General features: G+C 32.7%; 2 protein-coding genes and 2 pseudogenes across 3 annotated transcripts; all 4 read left to right on the plus strand.

Annotated features, from left to right (window-relative positions):
• The first annotated feature begins 1,120 nt into the window (after positions 1–1,120).
• On the plus strand, positions 1,121–2,555 carry LOC147940917 (F-box/kelch-repeat protein At2g43270-like; annotated as a pseudogene). The gene is made up of 2 exons (XR_015562819.1): positions 1,121–1,609; positions 1,692–2,555. The product of XR_015562819.1 is annotated as an F-box/kelch-repeat protein At2g43270-like (transcript).
• A 4,521-nt stretch (positions 2,556–7,076) lies between these two features.
• Positions 7,077–8,077, plus strand: LOC104700435 (mitogen-activated protein kinase kinase kinase 20-like; annotated as a pseudogene).
• A 1,323-nt stretch (positions 8,078–9,400) lies between these two features.
• Positions 9,401–11,128, plus strand: LOC104700436 (uncharacterized). Its single transcript, XM_010415958.2, has one exon. It carries the CDS (start codon positions 10,005–10,007, stop codon positions 10,980–10,982), a length of 978 nt encoding a protein of 325 aa, XP_010414260.2. The 5' UTR covers positions 9,401–10,004; the 3' UTR covers positions 10,983–11,128.
• A 9,138-nt stretch (positions 11,129–20,266) lies between these two features.
• On the plus strand, positions 20,267–22,344 carry LOC104700437 (protein NETWORKED 4B). Its single transcript, XM_010415960.3, is given in 4 exon segments — positions 20,267–20,443; positions 20,563–20,674; positions 20,782–22,095; positions 22,098–22,344. Coding segments are annotated over 4 exon segments (1,524 nt in total). The 5' UTR covers positions 20,267–20,428; the 3' UTR covers positions 22,181–22,344.
• Positions 22,345–25,098: the final 2,754 nt, after the last annotated feature.

Genomic DNA, 25,098 nt, shown 5'->3' on the forward strand with positions numbered 1-25,098 from the left:
CTATTTTATTCATCCATTAGGTTGATGAGCTTCTACTCGTTATCTCTCTTTGGGATTAAATGAATTAATGATAACAATTATGTTTGCAAAAAAAGAAGGGTTTATGACTAACCAATCAAGATAGAGAAATTAGAAAAAAAAATTATAATTAAAAAAATAATAATAAATTATAAGCAGGGTAATATATTAATCCCAAATAATTCAAAGATGAAAATATAAATTAAATAAAACAATCCAAAAATACTACGATAAATTTTAAAATACAGTATTAGGAAAGAAGACGCATATATTAATCTTTTTTTTTGGGTCAACATATTAATCTTACCTATTTCCACCCGAAAAAGGAGAAAATAGGAAAAAATTTGGTTTAAAAAAAAATTTACCTTCCCATTTAAAATTTTTTTCCCAATTAAACAAAGTTGAAAGCAGTGTTTTTATATAAATTATTTAAATATGAGACGATCTATGTTTATATAGAAATGAGTATTTACAAAATTTAGAATTAATAATTAATTGTATATTTTCCTTAGTCCCTTTTCTATATATTTTTTGTAGAATTAATAACTTAAAACTAAAAATAAGTAAATAATATTATAATTTCGAATTTTTTGAGAAATACATATATATAATCTCCTTATAATTATTTTAAAAAACTTTGTATTTTCTTATAAATTCTGTGATTTTTGATATTGATCCTTTTATATTATTATTTTTTTTAAAACAAAATATTTTATTTTTGTTATAATCAAATTCCTCCTATTAAATATTAACTTTTACATATGTCAAAATCTGAGATTGATAACTTGACACATGTTAAAATCTTGTTAATGGCTAACTTTCAAAACCCAACTTTATAGAATAAAATCTTTCTTTTATTTAATTTCAAAAGAAACTAATGATGAAAGAGGTATATAAAAAGAGTCAAGCTTTATCATCATCATATTTCTTATAATATCATTTTCTTTTTGACATATAACAGATTTTTGTACAAAGTTGAACTAAATTTTTGTTCAATAGTTAAAAAACTGGAAAATACGTATAAAGTTTCGGGAAATTTTGCAAGATAAAAATTCAATTCTATGTCTTATATAAATCACAAGTAAACTTACCCAATAAGAATCTGTTACATTGATTTTGTCTCACAATTTAAAAGAGTTAAAGAAAAATCGAAACGTAAGAAAGAAGAATACGAAAAACCCTAATCCGATGATGGACCTAGTTCCAGATCTGATAGAAGAGATCTTGGTAGGACTACCCTTGAGATCCATCCTCAGATTCAAAATCGTCTCAACCCAATGGAGATCAATACTGGAGTCGAGGAGTTTCGCAAGGAGGAGGAGGCGTAGGAATAAGATTCACATCCTAGAGGTCAGAGACCACCGGACCGAGTCACAGTTCAAAGGAGACGAAGAGGTCGAGATAGTCTATTTACAATGTGAAGCCGCCGCCACAAGACCTTCGATGACGTGTGATGGTCTGGTTTGCATCCCCGAACCAGGCTGGATCAACGTTTTGAACCCTTGCATGGGAGAACTCCTTAGATTCCCATCGGGGCCAAATCCAGTAGATACCAGTCGCTACGATCATTATGATCGGCCAGTTCGTGGAGGTATTTTTATATATAATGTTTTTTTTCGGATAATAAAATAAACAAATATTCATTAATGGGTCTGAAAAAATCGAAATCGCAGAATTTAGGTTGGATTTTTTCCCGGGATATTGGTCGATGGGGTTTGGTAAGGATGAAGTTAGTGGAAGCTATAAAATAGTGAGAATGTTCTTTGATACCGACCAAACTGAAATTCTTGATATTAGCATTGGTGAATGGCGGAAACTCCCAAGTCCTCCTTACCCTGTGGAAGCCTTTAAACATTCGGCCTTTGTGAATGGGTCCATCTACTGGTACCAAATAATTGATGGTTACAAGATACTCGCTTTGGACCTTCACACTGAACAGTTCCGTGATGTCCCAAGACCGCTCATGTGTCCTTTAGCTGCCCCTCTAGTCAACCTTGATGATTTATATTGAAGATTCATATGAGAATGCAGAGATATGGATCATGGATACAAAAGAAGAAACATGGACCAAAATTTACTCAATACGTATATTGCCTATATATCGTTACCCCCGCCCCATGTCTTGGATGTATTGCATTCCACTTACAATTTCGAAGCAAGGGAATTTTTACTTCTATGACACCGGGAAGAGGTTGTTCAAATATTATCCGAAGATTGACCAAGTCTGTTGTATCGATAAACACATTCGTGTTTTATCTCCTTTTGTTGAAAATATGATCCCACTCCAAGGTCCGAAAATCATGACATACCCACCCGGATTTCAGTATTCAGAATCTAGGATATCCAAAATTGTTAGACAGATCAAATTCCCTACTACTTTGTTGCTTACCACCACTGTTGTGGCTCTTGTAATTTTTCGTTTTTCTTCTGCTTCGTCTAGGTCTTTATGTTAGGATATATATTGTGATTCTTTGTGTTTCCTCTTTTCTTTTAAGAACTGGATTGAAGCCAACTACGATTGTTTTCTTAAAAACAAACGATGCTTTTAATTTTTTTTTGTTTTACAGATTGAATTTATAGTGTTCACTTGTGTATATTTTTTAATTTGTAGGTAGGTGCAACAGTTTCACTCTGAATCAGTGTTTAGGATATTTCAGGTAAAGGTGATGGGAGCCTTAGACGACCTCTTCTGATTTGGTGGCCCAATGTTGAGCTTTGGAAACTAGAGAGCATGGTACACGTACAAAGATTACAGATAACCGGTGGTAGTTTCAGAGAAAATAAAATCTTGCATAACCTCACGAAAAACATGTTGCACCTCACGAAGTACAAATATTAGAGATAAGCGGTGGCTTCCAAATCTTTAAGAAATAGGTGTAGCTCACAATCAAGAAAAACATGTAAATTAAATCCAATTGGTGTTTGAAACTTGAAAGACCAGAGTAAACTTCTAATACAGAACGGTAGAAGATAAATTCAACTTTGGACTCGTTCAAAACAGCTATATTTACCAAAAGGCTCAAAAATCACAATCAACAAAAGAATACCAGAGCCTACAACACCTTCCTGTGAATAATTATTTTTCTGAGTACATCAACACACATTACGACACACAAATGGATGGTTTCTCATCACACTGTACCTATGGATGTATATTGCAAACCCTCAAATTTCTCAACAATGACCAGTTTGGACTGCAATGCACCTGTTGTTTGTTTGTTTCTTAACAGACTAGGGGTTCATTGGCTTTTCCAGTTCAATCAAGTGAAGCTCCTCTCCAAAATTGTTGACTTCCTCGATCTTAGCAACAACCCAAACGTTGATGAGCTTGCCTCTCTCATAACTGAACAACTTCCTCAAAGCAGCCTTTAATTCCTTACGAAAACATGGACAAGATATCCTTAGTAGCTAGCTGTTCTCTGTCGGTGAGAACATGGAGTAGGGTAAGAAAAAATCGCCAAAAGCCTTTTGATTTAACAAAGGAGAAGGGCAGCTCATTAAGCGTCATCATCTCGTTGACTGATCTTCTGAACAACTCTTGATCCTTATATCATAGTATAGTATAGTATTCATTCACCTTTCGTTTTAATAAAAACAAATGTATGTCGGCCAAACAAGTTAATTTGGGTTTGCAAGCCCAACCTACCAAGAGCCGGTACAAGATAAACAAACATGGTTGCAAAACCTAAATGTAAAACTAATAATAGCCCAAATTACTTAAATCCTCTTTAAAATATATTTCACTATTCCACTTTCAAAAACTATATAATCTAAAAGTTATGTATCTTGTTAAAATATATCTTATTATATAAAGTTGGGTTTTGAAAGTTAACAATTAACAAGATTTTGACATTAAAATTTTGACATTTGTCAAGTTATCAATTTCAGATATTGACATGTGTAAAAGTTAATATTTAATAGGAGAACTATGATTACAACAAAAATAAATTATTTTGTTTTAAAAAATATTAATAATGTAAAAAGATAACTATCAAAAATTACAGATTTTATAAAAAAAATACAAAGGGTTTTTAAATAATAATTAAGAGATTATATATATATATATATATATATATATATATTTCATATCCTTGTAATACTACTATTTAGAATGAGTTTGTCCCAGCCAAAAAAGATTGTGGATTAGGTTATAAAATTATTTTTGCTATTTTTATCAGTCGTTAATTATTTTTTGCTATAATGTATTTCCTTTTATTTTCTAATTGGAACCCTGATCCTAGATCAGTAAAAAAAAAAAAAAAAAAAAAAATCTGACGGACAGTAATTAATATCTCCTAATCCAATGTGAAATAGAAAATGCATAATTTCATAACGTATAATTATATTGAAAATGGGCTTAAAATAGATCCAACGGACAAGATCTATTATCACTTTGTGAACCGACGGTAGATTGGTGCGTGCTTTCACTCTTCGGATGTTAACCAAAATTTATAAGTTACAGACTTATTAAAAGAAGTGAGATTTGCACTCAGACACACTTAGTATGTTCATTTAACACACTTTCTGTCCATAGGACACTTTTTTGCCAACTTTTCCACTGTTCACATAATTTCTAGACTATTTTAACCCTCATCATATAAGTTGAGATATAACTAAAAAGAGAAAAGTTGTTTGTATTACAAATAATAAGAACGATTGGATTGAAACTATTAGTTAAAATTGAATGAACAAAATTTTCTGTCACATTTTTTTTCTATTCTTCACTTTTTTTTTCTCCTACTCTCTTTTTAATCACTTTATTTAATTATTATGACATATATTTTTGATTTTGTTTTTATGATCCATTATAATTTTATTTTTTCTACATTTTGAGATCCATTTTACTATATTTAAAATGAATAATTATAATACATATTATCCAATTCTAGTTGAATATTTGTTGATTGTTATATGGATGCTAAAAATGTCTTATTATGTGGATACTTATTTGTGGATACTATACTTATTCTAAAATCAAGTCCACATATACGTCCACTAAAAACTATTTATGTTTTGGTGAAGTAGTCATTGTTAATTATCAAACGATGTTAACCTCATCATATCCCCAAAAAACCTAAGCATGAAACTGTTCATCATATCATATCCTAAACTCTAAACCAGAAACCTCTAAGCCCTAAACCTTAAACCCTAAACGCTAAACCCTAAACCTCTAAAAGCTAAACCCTAAACCCTAAATCTTAAATTATAAACTTTAACCTTAGATCATAATCATAATCAGAATCATAAGTTTAATTTCATAGCAATTTTAACAAATGTAGCCAAATATGAAGATTTTTTATTAGAAAACATGAAATTGACCCACCCCAACCTGTAAACATTGAACCTTAAATTAGGCCAAATTTTTGACTACTTGCATTACATTCTTTATAAATTTCTAAATTCATTGATATTGTTCGCGATTATGTGGATGGTTAACATGTATAGATGGATACTTATTTTGGATGACCAGATAAAAAACAATATGAATACCTAATTAATCAAACAACTTGTGCTTTGCTAAAGTAATCATGGTTAACTATCAATCGATTTTAATCTTTTATGTCCATAAAATCAAGTTCACATGGATCAGTTACACACGTCCACTAAAAACTACTTATGTTTTGATGAAGTAGTCATTGTTAATTATCAAACAATTTTAACCTCATCATATCCCCTAAAAATCTAACTATGAAGCCATTCATTATACTAAACCTCAAACCCTAAACCCTAAACCCTAAATCTTAAATCCTAAACCCTAAATTCTAAACCCTAAAGCCTAAATCCTAAACTTTAGACCTTAACCTGAAGATCTTTAAACCATAATCATAAATTTAATTTCATAGCAATTTTAACAAATGTAGCCAAATATGAAGATTTTTTACTAGAAAACATGAAATTGACCTACCCCAGTAAATCTTAAACCTTAAATTAGGCCAAATTTTTGACTTCTTACATTACATTCTTTATAACTTTCAAATGCATTGATGTTGTTCACTACTATGTGGATGGTTAACATGCATAGATGGATACTTATTTTTGGATGATCAGAAAAAAAAACATATGAATACCTAATTAATTAAAAAAATTTGTGGTTTGATAAAGTAGTCATAGTTAACTATCAAACGATTTTAATTTTTCATGTCCATAAAATCAAGTCCACATGGACAATAAGTTATACACGTCCACTAAAAACTACTTTTGTTTTGGTGAAGTAGACATTATTAACTATCAAACAATTTTAACCTCATCATATCCCATAAAAACCTAAGCATGGAACCATTCATTATATTTTATACTAAACCCTAAATTCTAAACTTTAGATCATAAACTATACTAGAAAACATGAAACTGACCTACCCCAACCTATAAACCCTGAACCTTAAATTAGGCCAAAATTTTGACTTGTTGTATTAGATTCTTTATAAATTTCCAAATTTATTGATGTTGTTCTTAACGGTAAAGAAATATTTGGAAATTATATTGCTAGTTTTTGTGCTAGAAACACTTGGAATTTGGCGCCTCAATCCTTTGAGGTTAAGAGAAAGATTTTATTGAAAAAACTCAACCAAGTGTTAACTCGAATTATCCATCTAAATATGTCCACATGTTCATGATTTGTATGACATAATATACCATTTTGCTTATCTCATCTAGAAAAATTTTCTGCTTTTCTCTAATAAAAATTATATATTTTTGTGTCTACACTTTACAGCTAACAAAAATTATATATTTATTTAAACAATAAAAGAGAGAGAAGATAATGAAAAAGAAACATGTGAATTGGGTAACTAGAGGAAAATTTATAGTTTGATGGCATTGTTGTAAATAGAGAGTTAATAGACATAGAGAAAGTGTCCAAATAATAGAAAGTGTGTTAGAGTGCAAATACTTTTGAGAAAAGTGTGGTAGTGCAAATATTTCTTAAAAGAACCCTACAATTCCTCGCTGCAATTTTCCTTTTTAACTCTCTCTCGCTGCAATTCCTCAAGTGATTCGGTCTTATCTAGGGTTATAAATTTTACACAAGAAACCTAGAGATAAGAAACCTAACTCTTACGATGACACCAAAAACAGAGTTGGTGAAGTTCTTGGGAAAAGGTTCGGTTGGATCAGTCAACCTCGTCAAGTACATCAAAAGCGACGACGACATCTCTTTGCCGCTTTACGCAGCCGTAAAAACCGCTGAATGCGAAGAATACGACTCTCTCGAAAGAGAGGTTCAGGTTTTATCCAAACTCAAGGGATGTCGAAAACATCGTCCAATGCTATGGGAATTATACTTTAGAAGAGGATTTTGATGTCGGCGGATTCCTAGTTTACAAGATGCTTATGGAGTACGCATCTGCAGGGAGCTTAACAACGTTCATGGACAGTTACAAAGATAGTAAATTGCCCGATACTCTAATCAGAGACTTCACCCGTATGATTCTCCAAGGATTGGTCTCTGTTCATAACCACGGTTATGTCCATTGCGATCTAAAACCAGATAATCTACTTATCTTTCCATGTAGAGAACAGTCTTACGAATTGAAGATTTCAGATTTCGGATCTTCGAGAAAAGTCGGGGAAGATTCGGATTGCTGGGAAGTTGATAACCCGTTTATGGGAACGCCTATTTACATGTCGCCAGAATCAGTCCGCGACAACGTGGCTGAGAAAGCCCTAGATTTGTGGTCGTTAGGGTGCATAGTATTGGAGATGTATACCGGTGTTTTTCCATGGTCAGAGATTAATTATGAAGATCTTGCGCCGGTTCTATTGAATGGGGAAGCGCCGGAGATTCCAGAGAGTGTACCCCTGTGATGCAAGGAAGTTTACAGAAACATGTTTCGCAAGGAACCCTAAGGAGAGAGGAAGCGCTTCGGATTTATTGTTGCATCAGTTCTTGCGTGGCGAACAGAAGATGGAAGATACGATCTCTGGCGGTTCCTCGTTGCTGATTTCAAAGAAGGCCATCAAGTTAAAGATTATTTCACCAAAGCCCCCACAGTTTAAACACCTGAAGGTGAAGATTATGCCTCCCAAGCCTCCAGCTTTTAGTTTCATTCATGTTCAATAGTGAGGTCCAGCTTTTAGCTTTTAGAACATGAAGCCTCCAGCTTTTAGTTTCATTCTTTAAAAGGGTCTGTTCCTTAGTTTAGAACTGAAGCTCAAGTTACAGAGTCGATACAAAAAGTAGATCTCTGTTCTCAATGTTTGTTGTCACATTTACAATTAGATACACTTTTTTGCTTGTTAAATATTGTTTAGAGGTACTTTACATATCCACATTTCAAATTCCTGTGTCTTTTCTGTGTGTTATATTTCCAATACAAAGTGTTTCCGTCTAAGAACGACCTCGGATAAGGATTCTTAGATCCTTACCATATGCAGTCACATACATGAGATCTCGACAAGTCTGAGAAGGTCTTTTATTTATTTTGTTTACAGTACTTATACTTGCTTGAAGGCTCATTACGTTTTGAAAAAAAAAAACTGTTTTTGCCTTTCTATGTTCTGCTAATACACATGCAGATTGCTCAAAATGTTAACATTAAAGTTCACCAACTTAGTATTCAAGAATAGGTAAAGCTTAGTACAGAAGGAGCCAACAAACTAACATATTCTTCAAACCTTTCAAACAGAAACAGAGCTTTGTGTTATTTGCCAGAAAACTCTTTGAAACAGAGCTTTATTCACATAAATAAAAACAAAAACCCTTTAAAAAAAAAATAGACCCTTTATTCATATTCATATTAATGATTTTGAATCAATAATAATAATAAATTGGAATATAATTAATCTGATACTTCGATAAGGGTTAAATTTTCATTTTAATATTTTTAACAATACCAAGATATGTCAAACTTAATTAAGATTGTGTTGAAAAATATAGTTTTATGGTATATCGAGTTTAATTCGGGTTTTTAGTTGAACTGATTAAGTTAACTGTATATATTAAATTTTAAACTTCTAAGAAGTTTAAAATATTATAATTGATATATTTAAAATTAATTAAAAATTAAAATTATGAATAATTAAACATATTAAATTTTCAAAATAACACAAAGGGATAATATTGCAGGGCGAGTTATATGACATAACATGGTTGAATTGATAATACTAAAAAAATATATCATTAATATAATACGTTAATAGGGATTAAATACTCATTTTAATATTTTAACAACACCAACATAAAATATATCAAATCAAACTATTTTAATTAAAATTATATTATACAAAATTTGTTGTACGCTAAACCGCGAATTTATGTACTAAATTATTAAAATTAAAAAAATAGTACATTAGTAAAATTAGTAAAATAGTACATCCTATTAAAATATTTTATTAAAAAAAAAATTTGGTTATAATCTAGTTCAGTTTTATAACAGGTGTATATGAGAAATGCTACTTTTTTGAGAAGAAGGGCAGCGGAAGAATCCCCTAAATAGAAATTAAATTAAATAATGACGAAACAAGTGAGACACCGGCGACGACAACTCTTCGCCGTAAATTTCCACCGGGAACCTGATTAAGTACAGCTGTGGCGGAGAAAAAACTGAAGATTATGGCTCAGGGTTGGTCAAAGTTTCGATTTTTAATTTTTATGTTGATGTGAAGATTATGGCTCAGGGTTAGTCAAAGTTTCGATTTTTATGTATGTTGATGTGAAGATTATGGCTTAGGGTTAGTTAAAGTTTCAGTTTTAGGGATAGAATCCAATCATCTTTGCCTAGTCTTTTCGAATCTTAAGTCGTATGGTAGACTAGTTTAGGAAGGGGTGATTGTGAAATTGCTTGTTACAGGAAAAATCGGGAAATGCTAATTATGGATTACAAAGGGAAGCCAACAATAGATTAACGAAGCAAAATTTGTTAGGATAGAAGCCAGCCTTGATCTGTCGTTAAGAGAATTACGACCCTTGAAGTTATCTTCCCAACCAGCTTTGATTTTTGAGAGAGAAAAACAAATCTGATTTTCATGAATTCCAAAACAAAGCTCCAATGTCGGAGCTGCTTCCTCCTCCCCCTCCTCCTCCTCCTCCTCCTCCTCATCCTACAAGGAGGGGTTGTGGATTCGGCGATCCCGCATTGTTTTTCCCTGAGTTTGCTGCTAAGCAACGCGGTCTCGAAAAAGTTATAGAGGAAGATGGAGAAGGGGAAGATAGCAGCTATGGCAAAGGCTCTTTTGATCTGAGTTCCAGGTTCTCTAGCCCTTGTATCTCTCGTAACGGGTTTGATGATGTTGATAATCCTAGAAAGCTGCCTCCTTCTGGATTGAGGGAGGAGTCTTCGTCGTTGAAGCTCTCTGGTTTCAGAGAGGACGAAGAAGCCAACCGGAGTAGAAACTCTGGTTCTTTTGTGGATCATATTGGTCAGGAGGAGGACAAGAGGCTATGCGCCTCTGGATGTTTCAGAAAATGCTGCGCTTGTACCTGCATGTTTGTTTCCATTGTCCTTGTCATCGTCTTGTTGACAGGATTGTCTGTGAACACTTCAATCAAATCCAAACTGCCTCAGGTGCTTGTCATGAATCTCAAGTTCTCGAGACTTGATGTCGTTAAATCAGCGACGGATCTTCTGATGAATGCGAACTTGAACACGGTTCTTCAGCTCTCTAACCAAAACGACAAGACAGTGCTGTATTACAGCCCCATGAAAGCTGATGTCTCTTCTGAGAACATAAACCTCGGAAAGAAAACGCTTCATGGATTCAAGCAGGACCCTGGTAACGTTACCTCTTTGAAGATCCCCACTAGACTGAGAAAGTCCAAGGTTTATGATGTTGATGCTACGTTGCTGACAAACAAAGAGAAGAATCTTGAAGCTGTGGTTGATGTGTACTTGAGAGGGAAATTGAGTTTTGATTGGTTGGGATTTAGTGTTCATATACCAATTGTTATTGCTTGCGAGGAAGTGAAGCAGAGTGATGTGTTAAATGGACTCAAGCCTACGTGTGATGTTCGAATCTTTTCCCAATGAATACAATGAGAGTGATTGATTTATACACAAAAGACCCTCTGATCTTTGTTTTGTTTTCTTCTGTTTTTATTTGCTGTTGTTAATTTTCTTGTTGTAGAATGGAAACATAGAAAAAGATAAGTGATTCAAATCTTGTTTCTCTAAAACTAACATCAAGAGAAGTTATTTAACTTTTTTTTTTCACCTCATCATCATGGTTTATGTTTTCTGAACCATTGACTTGGCTTGTAAATTTGTGTCCATGATAAGTTTGTTGGCGGTTGGTTTGATCTTTCTCTCTTTCTATATGCGTAGTAGAGAGATGGGATCAAAACACGAATCACAATGAAGCCACATGCAAAACCTTGAGCGTTGAGGATCCGCCATAAATGCTATCTCCCATTTATCATAACAAAATTATTGAGTCTTCTTTTAAAAAATGTAAAAAAAAAAAGACTTAAAAATAAGCAGGTGAGACGTGAATAGCTATGGAGTTAAGACGTGTAGAGATAAAGCGTGTATTCTCACTTTCTTAGCCGCGTTGCCAATAGTTTCAAGATTATTGTGAGAACTAACTAAAAGTGGGTATTCAACTTTATGTTTTAAGGATTTGTCAGAATTTTAATATTTAGAATTTTGAAAAATTTAAGAGATTTGATTAAAAAGAAAATGAAATATGATTTTATGAGTATCTATAAGATTTTATTAGTAAACTTTGGGTACTTTAAAAATATTTTACAACAAAAAAAATTCTATGCCAAAAAAGAAAATTTCACTTATTTGTGAAGCTGCAGAAGATGAAGACGTAATTTTGTCTATCACCACCAAAGAGTCTAAATCTAGTTAAGATGACCCCGTAATAAAATATTTGATTGTTAAGATTTGATTCTTGATTAAAACATGATTTCAAGTAAAGAACAGAGGAAGAAAAAACTAATTATGTTATTGTTTTAACCTTTAACAGAAAAAGATATGTCGTCTCGCTTCTATTGATAGCGAGGAAAAGAGCACCTATGTGAATTCTGACCAAAAGTCAGCTTCATGTGATCATGAGAACAAAAAGAATGTGAAGTGTGATCAATAAGCCGATATATTTATTTTTATTACTCTTATCTGTAAAGTTGAAAACCTGAAGAAAGAACATAATGTTCCGTGGTCATACCCTAGAGGATGTATCTTTCATCTGACTGTTATTAAAAAAAAAAAAAAAAAAAAAAAAAAAAAAAAAAAAAAAAAATCCCCTCAAATTTTACGTCAAAAAAGTAAGATTTTGTTAATTATATTTGTAAACTAAAAAACAAAAACAAAACTCTTCCACAATCATTCAAAGTAGCATTCTTTAAAAATTATGATATTTTGAATAACACTAGATTTTAAATAAGTTTTATAAATTCATGATTGAATAACAAGAAATTTTAGATTATCTTAAATGATTTTACATAAATCTCAAGTTGAATAACATAGGATTTTAAAAGATTTTTAAAAATCATCAATTGAATAACAAGTGATTTTAATAATATTATAGAATCTTTCAAATATAAGTTGAATATCTCTCTAAATCTTTCAAAATTCTAAAATATTAAAATTCTATCAAATTCATAAAACATGAAGTTTACAAGAAATTCGAAATAGAGAAATAGAGAAACATAACAATTAATTACTGTTACAGTTTGTTGTTATGTTTTTTTCGTCCTTTTCTAGTTTGTTATCAAGGTTATCTATTTGTCGTGAAATAGTATGTAATATTTGACTTTGATAATTATTTTGTTCATATACTATCTTAATGTCTGCCATATATATTGAATCTTTATCATCTCGGTTTGCCCCGATTCTAAAAGGTGTAGCTATTACTTGTCTTTGGGGAGTGTGAATTTTGATGTCTTTCAAAGGTAGATGGACTGATTTGTGTATTTCTCCGTTAGTCATTTCCCATGTGTGGTACAATGTGGAACTAGGGTTTATTGATTCATTTTTATATGGGTAGCATATGTCATTTTCTAAAGCGTATGTTTCAAACCATAAACAAAACCCATTAAATTTCCTGAAAATGAAATTTTAAAATCAATCTCAACTAGACTGGATAGACTAGATAAAGCCAAGGGGATAAATAATATTGACGAAAACATTCAATCTGAAACCGATATAGAAATAAATAGAATAAAAAGAAACTTTCAACCATCCAAAAAACCATATTATCCAAGGCACTCACCACCCGACTTATTATTCAAAGAACATCATAAATTTCCCTCAACAAACTTTTACAACGGAGAAAGCATATATGAATGGAATATAGATGGTAGATCCGAATATGAAATGATGAATTTATTTCAAGAAATGGGGATGACAACCCTATCCTATAAAGCTAAAGGAATGTCAGACCACCAAGCATGTGTCATGCTAATCTCGGGCTTCAATGGAGCCTTGAAATTTTGGTGGGACAATGCTTTAGGCGTAGAAACTCAATATTATATTCTAAACCATACTGAAACTAGAAGAGTAGAAGGAGAAGATGGTTTTTATGAAGAAGACCAAGTTCAAAACGCTGTAGAAGTATTACTCCACACCATGACCATGCACTTTGTAGGAAACCCTTCGGAAGAACTAACAAGTAAAAAACTTATTTTAACAAATCTTAGATGTCCAACACTAGAGGACTTTAAATGGTATAAAGATATATTTATAACCAACATATTTCAAAGACACGACTGCAACCAACCCTTCTGGAAAGAACGGTTCAACGCAGGATTACCATCATTTTTCGCAGAACGATTAATTAATAAACTAAAAGATTATTCTGGAGGACAACCAATCCCATGGGATACAATAACCTATGGTCAATTGTTTGCTATTATTAAAAAGGAAGGTCTACAAATATGTGAAGAACACAAAGATAAACAGCAAAGTAACAAATTTAAATTTGGAGAAACTATGGGTTCATTTTGTGAACAATATGGTTATAATCGTCTCACTCCACCTTCTAAAGAAAGAAGAAAACTACGCTAACAAAATAAAACTTTTTATCCACAACCTTATAATAAAAATAAAAGATTTACAAAGAAATTTTTTAACTCATACTATACAAAAAACAAAAACCCCAGAGAACCATCTAAAAAAGAAAGAATTATATGCTGGAACTGTAAAAAGGCCAGGACATAAATCTACAGATTATAAAATGAAAAGAAAAATCAATGAAATATTTCACGATCAACAAGACATTAAAGAAAAATTAGAAAAATTACTTCTTTCAGAAACTGAAAATTCAGAAGAACTCAGTAGCGACCCTTCTCTAGACATAATAGAAGATGAAAGTGACACATCCTCTCAAAATTCTGAAAATATCTCAGATGGCATATGCAATTGTAAAACAATAAACGTAATTACAAAAGACATTGAGAAACAATTTTTAATAGATATTATAGATAAAATAGATGATCAAGAAACAAAAAAAGAATATTTATTAAAATTAAAAGATTTAGTGCAACGAGAAAATCAATTATTAACTCCACAACCTTTTAGTCTTAACAAAATAATAGAAAAATATCCCTCTCCAACACTATTTAAACAAGTAACCACTGGTAAATTACAAGGAGAAGTTAAAAATTTAAAAACACAAATAAAAAAATTACAACAAATAGTTCACCAACATCAACTTCATCAATTGCAAGTAGACGCTAGATTAGCCCTTATAGAATCAAAAGTCCATGAATCTCCACCCACAACAATGGACAAACCCTCCACAAGCAACCCTGAAAACCATAAACAAACAAAAGAAGAAGAAGAATATATCCAGATAATAAACAAAATAAACTATCAAAAATGGTATACAAAAATCACAATACACATAGGGTATGATTTTAAACTAGAAACAATAGCACTTCTAGATACATGAGCTGACTATAATTGTATTAGAGAAGGAATAGTTCCTACAAAATTCTATGAAAAAACATATGAAAAACTTAGTGGTGCAAACGGAAGTAGTTTGAAGGTCAACTACAAATTACCTAAAGCAAAAATCTGTAACAAAAATTATTGTTTTAAAACTCAATTTATCCTTGTAAAAAACTTAAGCCAAGAAGTTATACTAGGAACACCATTTTTTACACAAATTTATCTGTTTAAAGTTACAAAACTAGGGATTACCACAAAAATTGTAGGAGAGAAAATAATGTTTGAATTTCTATCCCCAATGAAAACAAAAGAAATCTTAGCCTTACAAAATTCAACAATAGAAAAATCTATAAATTTAATAGACGGGAAACAAAAACATATACAATATTTACAACAAGAAATAAAATACCAACATATAGAACAACAACTAAGTGATCCACAAGTGACAAATAAAATAAAAACTTTAGAAGTTGAACTACTAAACAAAATATGTTCTGAACTCCCAAATGCCTTTTGGGAAAGAAAAAAACATATTGTTGAAATACCCTACGAAAAAGATTTTAACGAAAAAAATATTCCAACTAAAGCTAGACCTATTCAAATGAATCAAGAACTTTTAGAATATTGCAAAAAGGAAATACAAGAATTACTAGATAAGAACTTAATAAGAAAATCTAAATCTCCTTGGAGTTGTTCAGCATTTTATGTTGACAACCAAGCTGAAAAAGAAAGAGGAGTACCACGCTTAGTAATCAACTATAAACCCTTAAACAATGTAATACAATGAAGTCTATAGTTCGTTTCCACTCAGGAGTTTGGCTTGGACCACGAAAGAATTACTCTATAGTTAAAAAAGAAGTTTTATCTATAGTAAACTGTATTTCTAAATTTCAAAATGATTTAATAAACAAAAAGTTTTTACTACGTGTCGATTGCAAATCGGCCAAAGAGATTTTACAAAAGGATGTTAAAAACTTAGTTTCTAAACAAATATTTGCTAGATGGCAAGCTATTTTATCTGTTTTTGATTTTGATATACAATATATAAAAGGGGAAAATAATTTTTTACCTGATTTTCTAACAAGGGAGTATTTACAGGGAAAATCTCACGATCACCAAAATGAGTGAAACACAAAAGAAACCAATGAGTGCATCAGACTACGTCAAGAATCAACCACATTTACAAGGAAAGCAATTAACCACTAGCAACCAATTCTCTGCCTTGGCGGAATTTCCTCCTTTATCCTATGCAAAAGCCGTCAACCCCTAGCCACAAAAAATATCCAATCCATCCTCCTCACAAAAAACCATAGATCAAAAATCGTCCTACTTCCTTAAACCACAACGCCAACACCTTATTACAACCTCATTTACCAAACCAATATCCCTTAAAGACCTAACCCAATATACCAACCGCATATTTTACGAAGAAAGTCAATACCTTACCGATAACCTTACCAAAAACCGCACATTCTACGAATTCATTCTCGTAGACACCAAATCAGTAGAAATAACCCACCATACCGACAAGAATGACCCAAACCTTATTTCCTACTCCACCTGCAAAATCCTCAAAATATGCAATCCCCAAGATCTCGGATTCATAAACCTGCACACCGCAAAAGAATTCTCCATCCCGGGGTTCCATATTCCAAGATTTACCTACATAGATTACCAGAGGGCCTTTTTCCACACCCTTTACTTACGAACCTATGATCACTCCTGGTTCCTCTCCTTCGACTTTCATTGCCCCAAGATAATACCAGGATGGTTCTACGAATGGTGGTACTGGTTTGGCCCAACCGATGACATATATCCACCCCAAATACCCAAGTTTTCACTACCCTACTACACTAAACACGAAAAACACCAACTCATCGGCCCTTTACCAAAGATAGCCTTCCACATAGATATGGGAATACCCTGGATACTATCTTGGCACTACAACCTTCTACCCTTCTTACCAGAGATGCCATATTCACTAGTCCGAGAATTCAGAATCAAATGGTGGGACAAATGTAACCTCGACCGCTGCTCTTTATCCAACTTGGAGAAATGGATCCAGACACATCAACAAATAAAGCAATCCATAGCTACAGTATCCCGAGCATTACCACCTATTCAAACAAAAACTTCGCCACATAAACCACCAAGTCCTACAGAATCAACAACTTCGTCCTCCGGATCCAAGAAAAGTAAAGGCAAAGAAAAACTCAAGAAACTCCTCGAGACAATAGCTATGCAAATATCCTCCTCAGACGACGAAGATGATATAACACAAGACAACAATACGCAAGACGACGATCCATTCTAAAACATAACTATCGCAAAAAAATAAATAAAAAAAAAATAAAAACAAAAAAATAAAAACAAAAAAAATAAAAATAAAAAATAAAAAAAATCGTGAAAGTATCATGGTACAGCTCTTTTATTATATGTTTAAGTTATGTGCTTGTAATATAAATACATATATAAGTTATGTGCTTGTAATATAAATACATATATATTTAGTATATAATTTTGTAGAAGCAACCTCTTCCACCGACTCCATCAACACTCCAATTTTCAAGACAAGATGAAGACAAAAACACAATTATGCAACAGCTTAACTATCAATACAAGACTTCAAGACCAAGAAATGAAGACTTCAAGACTATAACAAGACAAAGACTTCAATCAACAAAGGATTACTCATCTCTCGCAATGTCAAAAATAGGACACGTCGACAACAACTTACGCAACTTCATACAGCTTTGTATAAATAAGGAAGTGAGAGGAATAGGAGAGGGCAGAGTGTTTTTAGCGATCATTCACAAATTCCCTATACATCCTACTCTCCAATTTTCATAAGTTTGTTTTCAAATTTCATAAGTTTGTATCTTTACTCTTGTATTTTAACCAAGTTTAAATAAAGTAAGTTTTAATCATCCCTCTTATCTACATTTTAAGTTAATCATTTTATTTATACACTTGTTTTACTCTAGTTATACAACAATCTAGAATATATAATCTATATATTTTATCCTGGGTTTTGTTAAAGAACGTATGGAAATAATCTATATATTTCTAACGTATGGTATCAGAGCCAACAGAATTTTCCTTATAGTATGATATATGTTTTTCTTAAAACATCCAAGCCAAAAGACGACATGTTTATTTTAAACCTAAGCCTAGTGTTAAAAACCAACCTACCAGAACCTTGTCGGGAGCGTTGATAGCGTAGGTGTTCCAGGCTGTAAGACCAGAAGGCAGTGAGTCCGTTGGTAAGCCCATGCGTCTTTCGTCATCGATAAGAGCGGTTAGTTTGCATTTTTAGCATTAGATTAAGTATAATTTAAACATGGCATCTACGGTTAGAAAGTTGTTTAAGTCTAAGCATGCATCATCTTCTACATCTCAAAAAACAATTAATTCAAGAGAAATTATGTCAAAAATTACAACCTTTAATCAAAAAATATCAAAAGATCAACTACCGCATGTTAATCCACAAAATATATATCAAATAGGAACTTTTGATTTTAGAACTGCATATTCAATTAAAGAACATTAACAAACTTTATCATTACAAAATGAATTTGAAGAAATTAAACTACTTTCTTCTATGGCTTTAGAAAACTATAAAAGAAAAAACTTTAATTATATTCATTTTGGCCTAATACAATTAGCAATTAAACCTTTATCTAGAACAGGGATTGATTCTCCAATACTCATGTTATTAAGAGATAAAACACTTTTAAAATTTGAAGACTCCTTATTAGGAGCAGTACAATCAAACTTATGCAACGGAGCTATATATTTTAATTGTGCACCAAATTTTCAAGTAAGCTTACATGACCCTACAATATTTAATACTTTAGTTTTATTTAAACGTACACTTGCCTGAAATTAAATTTCAGCAAGAAAGACATGGTTATTTGTTGTTGTATCGTATTTACTTTAAGCAATCTACATCTGAGTTCAACCCACGATGTTTATTGCAAGATGATAAAGGCAAAACAACAATATTGGCTGCACATGGTAAAGACACACCAACCTCTACATATACACCTAAACAATTAAAATGGACAGAAATTACAATTCCTGATCAATGAAAAATTAATATTACTCAACCACCAAGAAATTTTGAACAAAGAACTATTACGAGTATAACAGAACAATATGATGGAAAAATATTATTAAACTTCGGTTCTTTCAGAGATCCACCATCATTAAAATTTAGTTCATTCCACCCACGTTCATCTTTCTCTAAGTACAGAACTGGCCAAGCTAGCACTGAATCAGAGGAAAGTATAGAACAAATTTTAACAAAAAGCCAAGGGAAAAAACCTATTATTTTTCAAGCACCAATAGCTGAACCAGTTCAACAGTCAGAAGTGGGATCGTCTAACTTTCCTACTTCCCCAACAGCTTCAGATTTTAAATCAATAAATGTTATCATAAAAACATTTACAATAGACAAAGATTACCTTAAAGAAGAATTCTTATCAGATAAAAACGAGGATAAAAGAAAATGGTACTTTCAAGCTTTTAATAAAGAAATACTTACAACTTTTAGAGAAATATGGTATAACTACATGGAAAATATAGAAGTAAATATTTCATTTTTCACATGGTTTGAAACATACGCTTTAGAAAATGACATATGCTACCCATATAAAAATGAATCAATAAACACTAGTTCCACATTGTACCACACATGGGAAATGACTAACGGAGAAATACACAAATCGGTCCATCCACCTTTGAAAGACATCAAAATCTGTTTGATTGTCACATGCGTTCGATTGTCACATGCGTTCGATTGTCACACATTCTGATCCTAAAAACAGTAAGAAAGCTGTTTACTGCTTCGAATCAATGTTTTCCCGGTTTTAGCCTGTTTTGGGATAAAAGGTATAATTGTTGTCTAAACACTCCAAATTCATCCCGAACTCTTACAGTTAGTCAAATACATTGGATTGTCACACATTATGATTCTAGAAACAGTAACAAAGATGTTTACTGCTTCGAATCAATGTTTTCCCGGTTTTAACTTGTTTCAGGACAAAATGGATATAAGTAGTGTCTAAACACTTCAAATTAATTCCGAACTCATAACAACAAACTGTCTGCCGTGCTATTTTACAAGGAATATAAAAAGCTTAGAGAGGCCATTCGTTTGAGTATTATTCAGTCACAAGCTTCTTGTCTTTTTGCATTGTCGTCTCGGTAAAGTAAGCTTTTCTTTCTCTGCAATTTTTTTGTCTCTTCTTCTTTCTGCAAAATACCATTATTTTATAGTAAATGCTTAAAACTTATCTTTAGATTTTCTAGAGATTTGTGACAAATGCAAATTGGGTTGTTAGAACTTCACGTGTCATCTTTGTGCCACATGTGAAATCCTCTTTTCTCCTCTGATCTCATCTAATTTGTTTCTTGGGTTTTGTCAAAACTGTTTTGTTCAACCCGAGAGAGCATATCTTCAATTTGAGAAAGTCTTGAGTCTTTGAACATCAAGTTGTCTTTGTTTTTTTCTTCAAATGGATTAAATTCTTGATCTTTCCCGTAGGGTTTTCTGAATTCCTCTGCACGGCAAGGTCATGGCTTCGTCTGCGGTAAGAAACCGTTGTGATCTCTCTCACTCACCTACGACTTAGAAAACTCCTTAGATGCTTGTGTTGTTTAGTCTCTTAGTCCTCAACATTTACTCACTTTGTCTGATGTTCTCTCTCAGGCTCAGAGCAAGCAGCAGTTTAAGAGGTCTATGACCAAGAAATCACACTCATGGTGGTGGGATAGTCACAATTGTCCCAAGAACTCAAAATGGCTTGCAGAGAATCTAGAGAGTATGTTGCCTGCCTCACTTAGCATTGAGATCTCCATCCACTTAATGTAGATACTATTACCCAACTCTGACGTTTTTTTCTTTCTTGTTCTTGATTTGGCTTCTCAGAGATGGATGACCGAGTGAACCACATGTTGAAACTGATTGAAGAAGACGCAGACTCTTTTGCCAAGAAAGCTCAAATGTATTTTCAGAAGCGTCCTGAGTTAATCCAGCTTGTCGAGGAATTTTACCGCATGTACCGCGCATTGGCTGAGCGTTATGATCAAGCTAGCGGTGAGCTTCAGAAGAATCATCATTCATCTGAGATCCAGTCACAGAGCTCTCTTGAGATATCATCTCCTACCCAGGAGAAGTTGAGTCGCCGTCAGTCTGGTCATAAAGAAGAGGAAGATTCATCATCTTTGACAGATTCCGGTTCTGATTCTGATCATTCCTCTGCTAATGATGAAGACGCTGATGAGGCATTGATCCACAGGATGGCTGATCTTGAGCTTGAGCTTGAAGAGACGAAACAGAAGCTCCTTCTCCAGCAGGAAAGTGACAACAATGTTGACCTCCTTCACAAAATTACTGTATATGGGGGAGAGCTTGGTGAAGCTAATGAAAAGATTCGAATGCACGAAGAAGAGATCGCTAATCTGAAGATTGAGCTTCAGAGCTGCATGTCCTCTGGAATAGAAGATCCTCAAAAGAGTCTTGATTTGGATAAAGAGGACACTAAAGAAGATGCAAAAGTGCAGGCCTTGGAGGAAGAGCTGAGTATCGCAAAAGAGAAGGTTCAGCACTTTGAGAAAGAGACTTATTCTCTGAGAAATGAGCTTGAGATCAGTAGAGCTGCTGAGGAGAAGCTGAAGAGCTTACAGCATGAGCTAGAGTTGGCTCAGAAAGACACTGATGGGTATAGAAACACGCTCAACGCAGAGATGAAAGAAGTCTCTAAGTTGCAAGAGAGATTGGCAATGGTGAAAACTAGTTTACAGGACAGAGATAACGAGATAAGGGCACTTAAAACTGCCGTCTCAGATGCTGAAGAAAAGATATTCCCAGAGAAGGCACATATCAAAGGAGAAATATCAAAGCTTCTTGAAGAACGAAGCCGACTTGGAGAGCAACTGAGAGAGCTGGAATCACATATAAGGCTGATCACAGAAGAGAAAGCTGAAACAGAGGAGAAGCTTAGAGGAGAATCCAAGAAGATCAGCGTAATGAGAGATGAGAGCAATGTGCTAAGAGAAGAGATTGGGAAGAGAGAAGAGAAGTTAAAGGAAATGGAAAAGCATATGGAGGAGTTTCACATGGAGCAAGTGAGGCTGAGAAGACGATCTGGTGAGCTTACAGAAGAAATGGAAAGAACGAGATTGGGTGCATCAGAAGTGGCTGAGCAGAAAAGAGAAGCAATAAGGCAGCTTTGTATCTCACTGAACATTACAGAGATGGGTATGACAGGCTTTGGAGGGTTGTTGCAGGACATAAGAGTAAGAGAGTAGTGATCTTAGCAACGTGAAGTGTAAGAACAATGACTATGTGCTGGACATACAAGTGTTTTCTTTTGGACTTCAAAAATTGTTTTTAAGGGCTGTTAGTTGATGTTGGAAAATACGTTGAAAAATGAATAATCTATGTTGATATAGTAACAAATCAATGGTAATATTTTCTCATTTCTCAAAACTCAAACTCAAATCAATGGTTGGTATTGGTTTGAGACTTATGAAAATTTTTGAAGAGTTCAACAAAATCATTAAAAGTGAATAAGTGAAAGATTGTTAAAGATTTTAGAGAGTTTTGTTGATTAGTTTTCTAAAATCTTGTAAAGTCTTCTAAACAATCCCTGTATTTTTATGATAATTTTCATGACTTTATTTTGTAAAGAAAGTATCTAAAATCATGAACCAATAACATAATAATTGAACTCATTAACAATCCTAGATTCTTTTGTTTTAATTGAATAACACAAAACTTTTAAAAACTTTATAAAAGTCTGAATCCAATAACCCAAATTTGTTAAGATTTTAAATGACTTTTTACAAATCACAAACTAATAACACTAAACTTTAACAGAGTTTAACAAAATCTTGATCTAATAACAACAGATTCTAGATAACATTTAAAATTTTTAAAACTCTATTCAAATCTTAAACCAATAACTTCCACTTATATTTATACTCACTAAAGGGAGAGACTCTATCTTGACCAGAGGCTTTTGCTTTAACCCTTTCTTTTCCAAAACACAGTGTTTTGCACAAAGCTAAAACCATCTTCAATCACACACTATAACCAACTCATCTCAATCCCGGCTCAGAAGTAAAACCAAAGCACCAAAACTGAAATTGAATCATCAGGCTACACCAACAGGCATAGACAACAGCTGTGTTGTGATTGTACAATAATTTGCAAATATTTTGAGAATACATACATACATAATTTGCAAATAAGAGAAAAAAGGTGGTCCCTCCCTCGCTCAGAGACCATTATGCGTATAGTAACTTGTTTCAATACGGGTTCAAACCACGCAATACGTATGGTGTATTTTAGTGAACATTAAGCTCTATAATAAGCTAAACAATTTAGCCTAAAGGATCCATGGTACATATATCAAATGGGTCCAAAGTAAGAAGGCCCATGTAAGGTCATGATTGCGAAACGAAGGCGACGTTGAATTAAAACACATGAGGAGATGGTGGACAAATATGGGCAGTAGGGGGGGTAGGTAGCACCATTTCTCCATGTCGCTGTCTTTCGTGGTAACGGTAGGTGTATCTCTCTATCTCTTTAAACTATTATTACTTATCTTTAAATTTAGTTTTTTTTTTCCTCTAATCCTAAATACTCCAAAGAATAAATATGAAATGACGAGTGCAAGGAGAGAGAGAGATAGAGGCTAATTCGTGAGTATTAATATAATGGAAGTCAATAAGAGTGGTTGTTGCCTAAATTGACTCTCGGATATTAAAAGAGAGTTCATGGATGGATGTGCATCCGCCAAAATTCTAAGCCTTGTACAGTGCCGCGCGTTTATTTTCACTACCACTAGTTTTTTTTTTTTTTTTTTAAATTGTTTTCTTAACGGCGTCAATTCTGACGTCGTCTTCATGACTTTTAAATTTCCGACCTACGCACTCTCGTGTTCTGTCTGTTTGTCTCTCTTTCACACCTTTTTTTGTCTCGCCGTGACTGACTTGTGTTTCCTTTTTTTTTGTTTTTCTCTTTCCTTTCTTTGCTTTGTATTTTGACCATATATAGTGGTGGTAAGGTTAATTGTTATTTACATTTCTTTGATAATCATTGAAATTCGTATTAATTTTCAATTTTATATTTGGTTTGTTGCATCTGTTTGCTTTGAAGAAGACTATGAAGTATTAACCAAAATTTTAAACAACCAACACAATGATATTACATTAGAGAATATTATTCTAGATATCAGATGCTGGACCAACAAGTTTCACAAAATTCAGTTTATTTTCACAAAGAGATGTTGTAATTATATTACTCATATTTCTTTGTTTTTTTGTTCGATTGTTTTTCATCGCCATCATGGCTTATGAACCAACTGTATCTTGATTTTATACATTCAATGATATAACTCGACGAAAAAAATATATTTGGTTTGTTGTCACATGTCAACTCAGAGACACAAACGGAATGACCGTGTCTCCTATTCATTAATTACGATACATATCACTAGAATTATTGAAAAACACACACACACTATCACCTTTTTTTAATTAAAACAATATTCACCTAATAGGAAACCTTTTATCAGGATAAAAGTCAAAAACCATTTGGCAATGTTAATAAATTCGCTGACGGTTTGGTCTAGCCTAGCCATATATGTAGTTGGAGACTAATATCTTAATGTAAAAGTTTGTTTTAAATTCCAAAGATTAATTACCACAATCAGTATTGTTCAAACTATATATGTCATGTGTAATTTAAAAACTTAGGGATCCTAATTTATAAATTTTTAAAAAATTATTGTATTACAAAATATAACAAGCATATTCTTATTTCATCACTTAAACATTCTAAAAGAAGGGGTCATAACCACAATCTTAGATATTCCATGATCCGACTCAATATAATCACCATTTTCATTTTTAACAGTTGTGATCTATTTCTTGTTTCTTTTTTTTTGTTCTTAACTGAAGCTTGAAATTTTGAATTTTGGTTTTCTCTTTCAGTCAAACCATCCAATTTCTTTGGTTTCCATTCATCTTTTTTTTTAGGTGTCTTTTAGTTTTCAAAATGCCTCCATATGATATAATACCGTAAAGCTCTTATCAGAGTTCATCTATCTATATTAGCCGTATAATCAATTTTTTACTTTCTTCAAAACGGTAAAACCTTATGACTATTAGTTAAAATCTGGCTCACAGTTTACTTGTAACCGGAATTGATCTTTTAAAGTTTATAGACCAAAACCAT

This window comes from Camelina sativa, chromosome 7 (genome assembly GCF_030686135.1).
Source record: "Camelina sativa cultivar CO46 ecotype springtype chromosome 7, ASM3068613v1".
Classification (NCBI taxonomy): Eukaryota; Viridiplantae; Streptophyta; class Magnoliopsida; order Brassicales; family Brassicaceae; genus Camelina; species Camelina sativa.

What these genes read in the sequence shown, in the direction of transcription:
- LOC104700436 (XM_010415958.2), top strand. Translation starts at nt 10,005, where the DNA reads ATGTCGGAGCTGCTTCCTCCTCCCCCTCCTCCTCCTCCTCCTCCTCCT.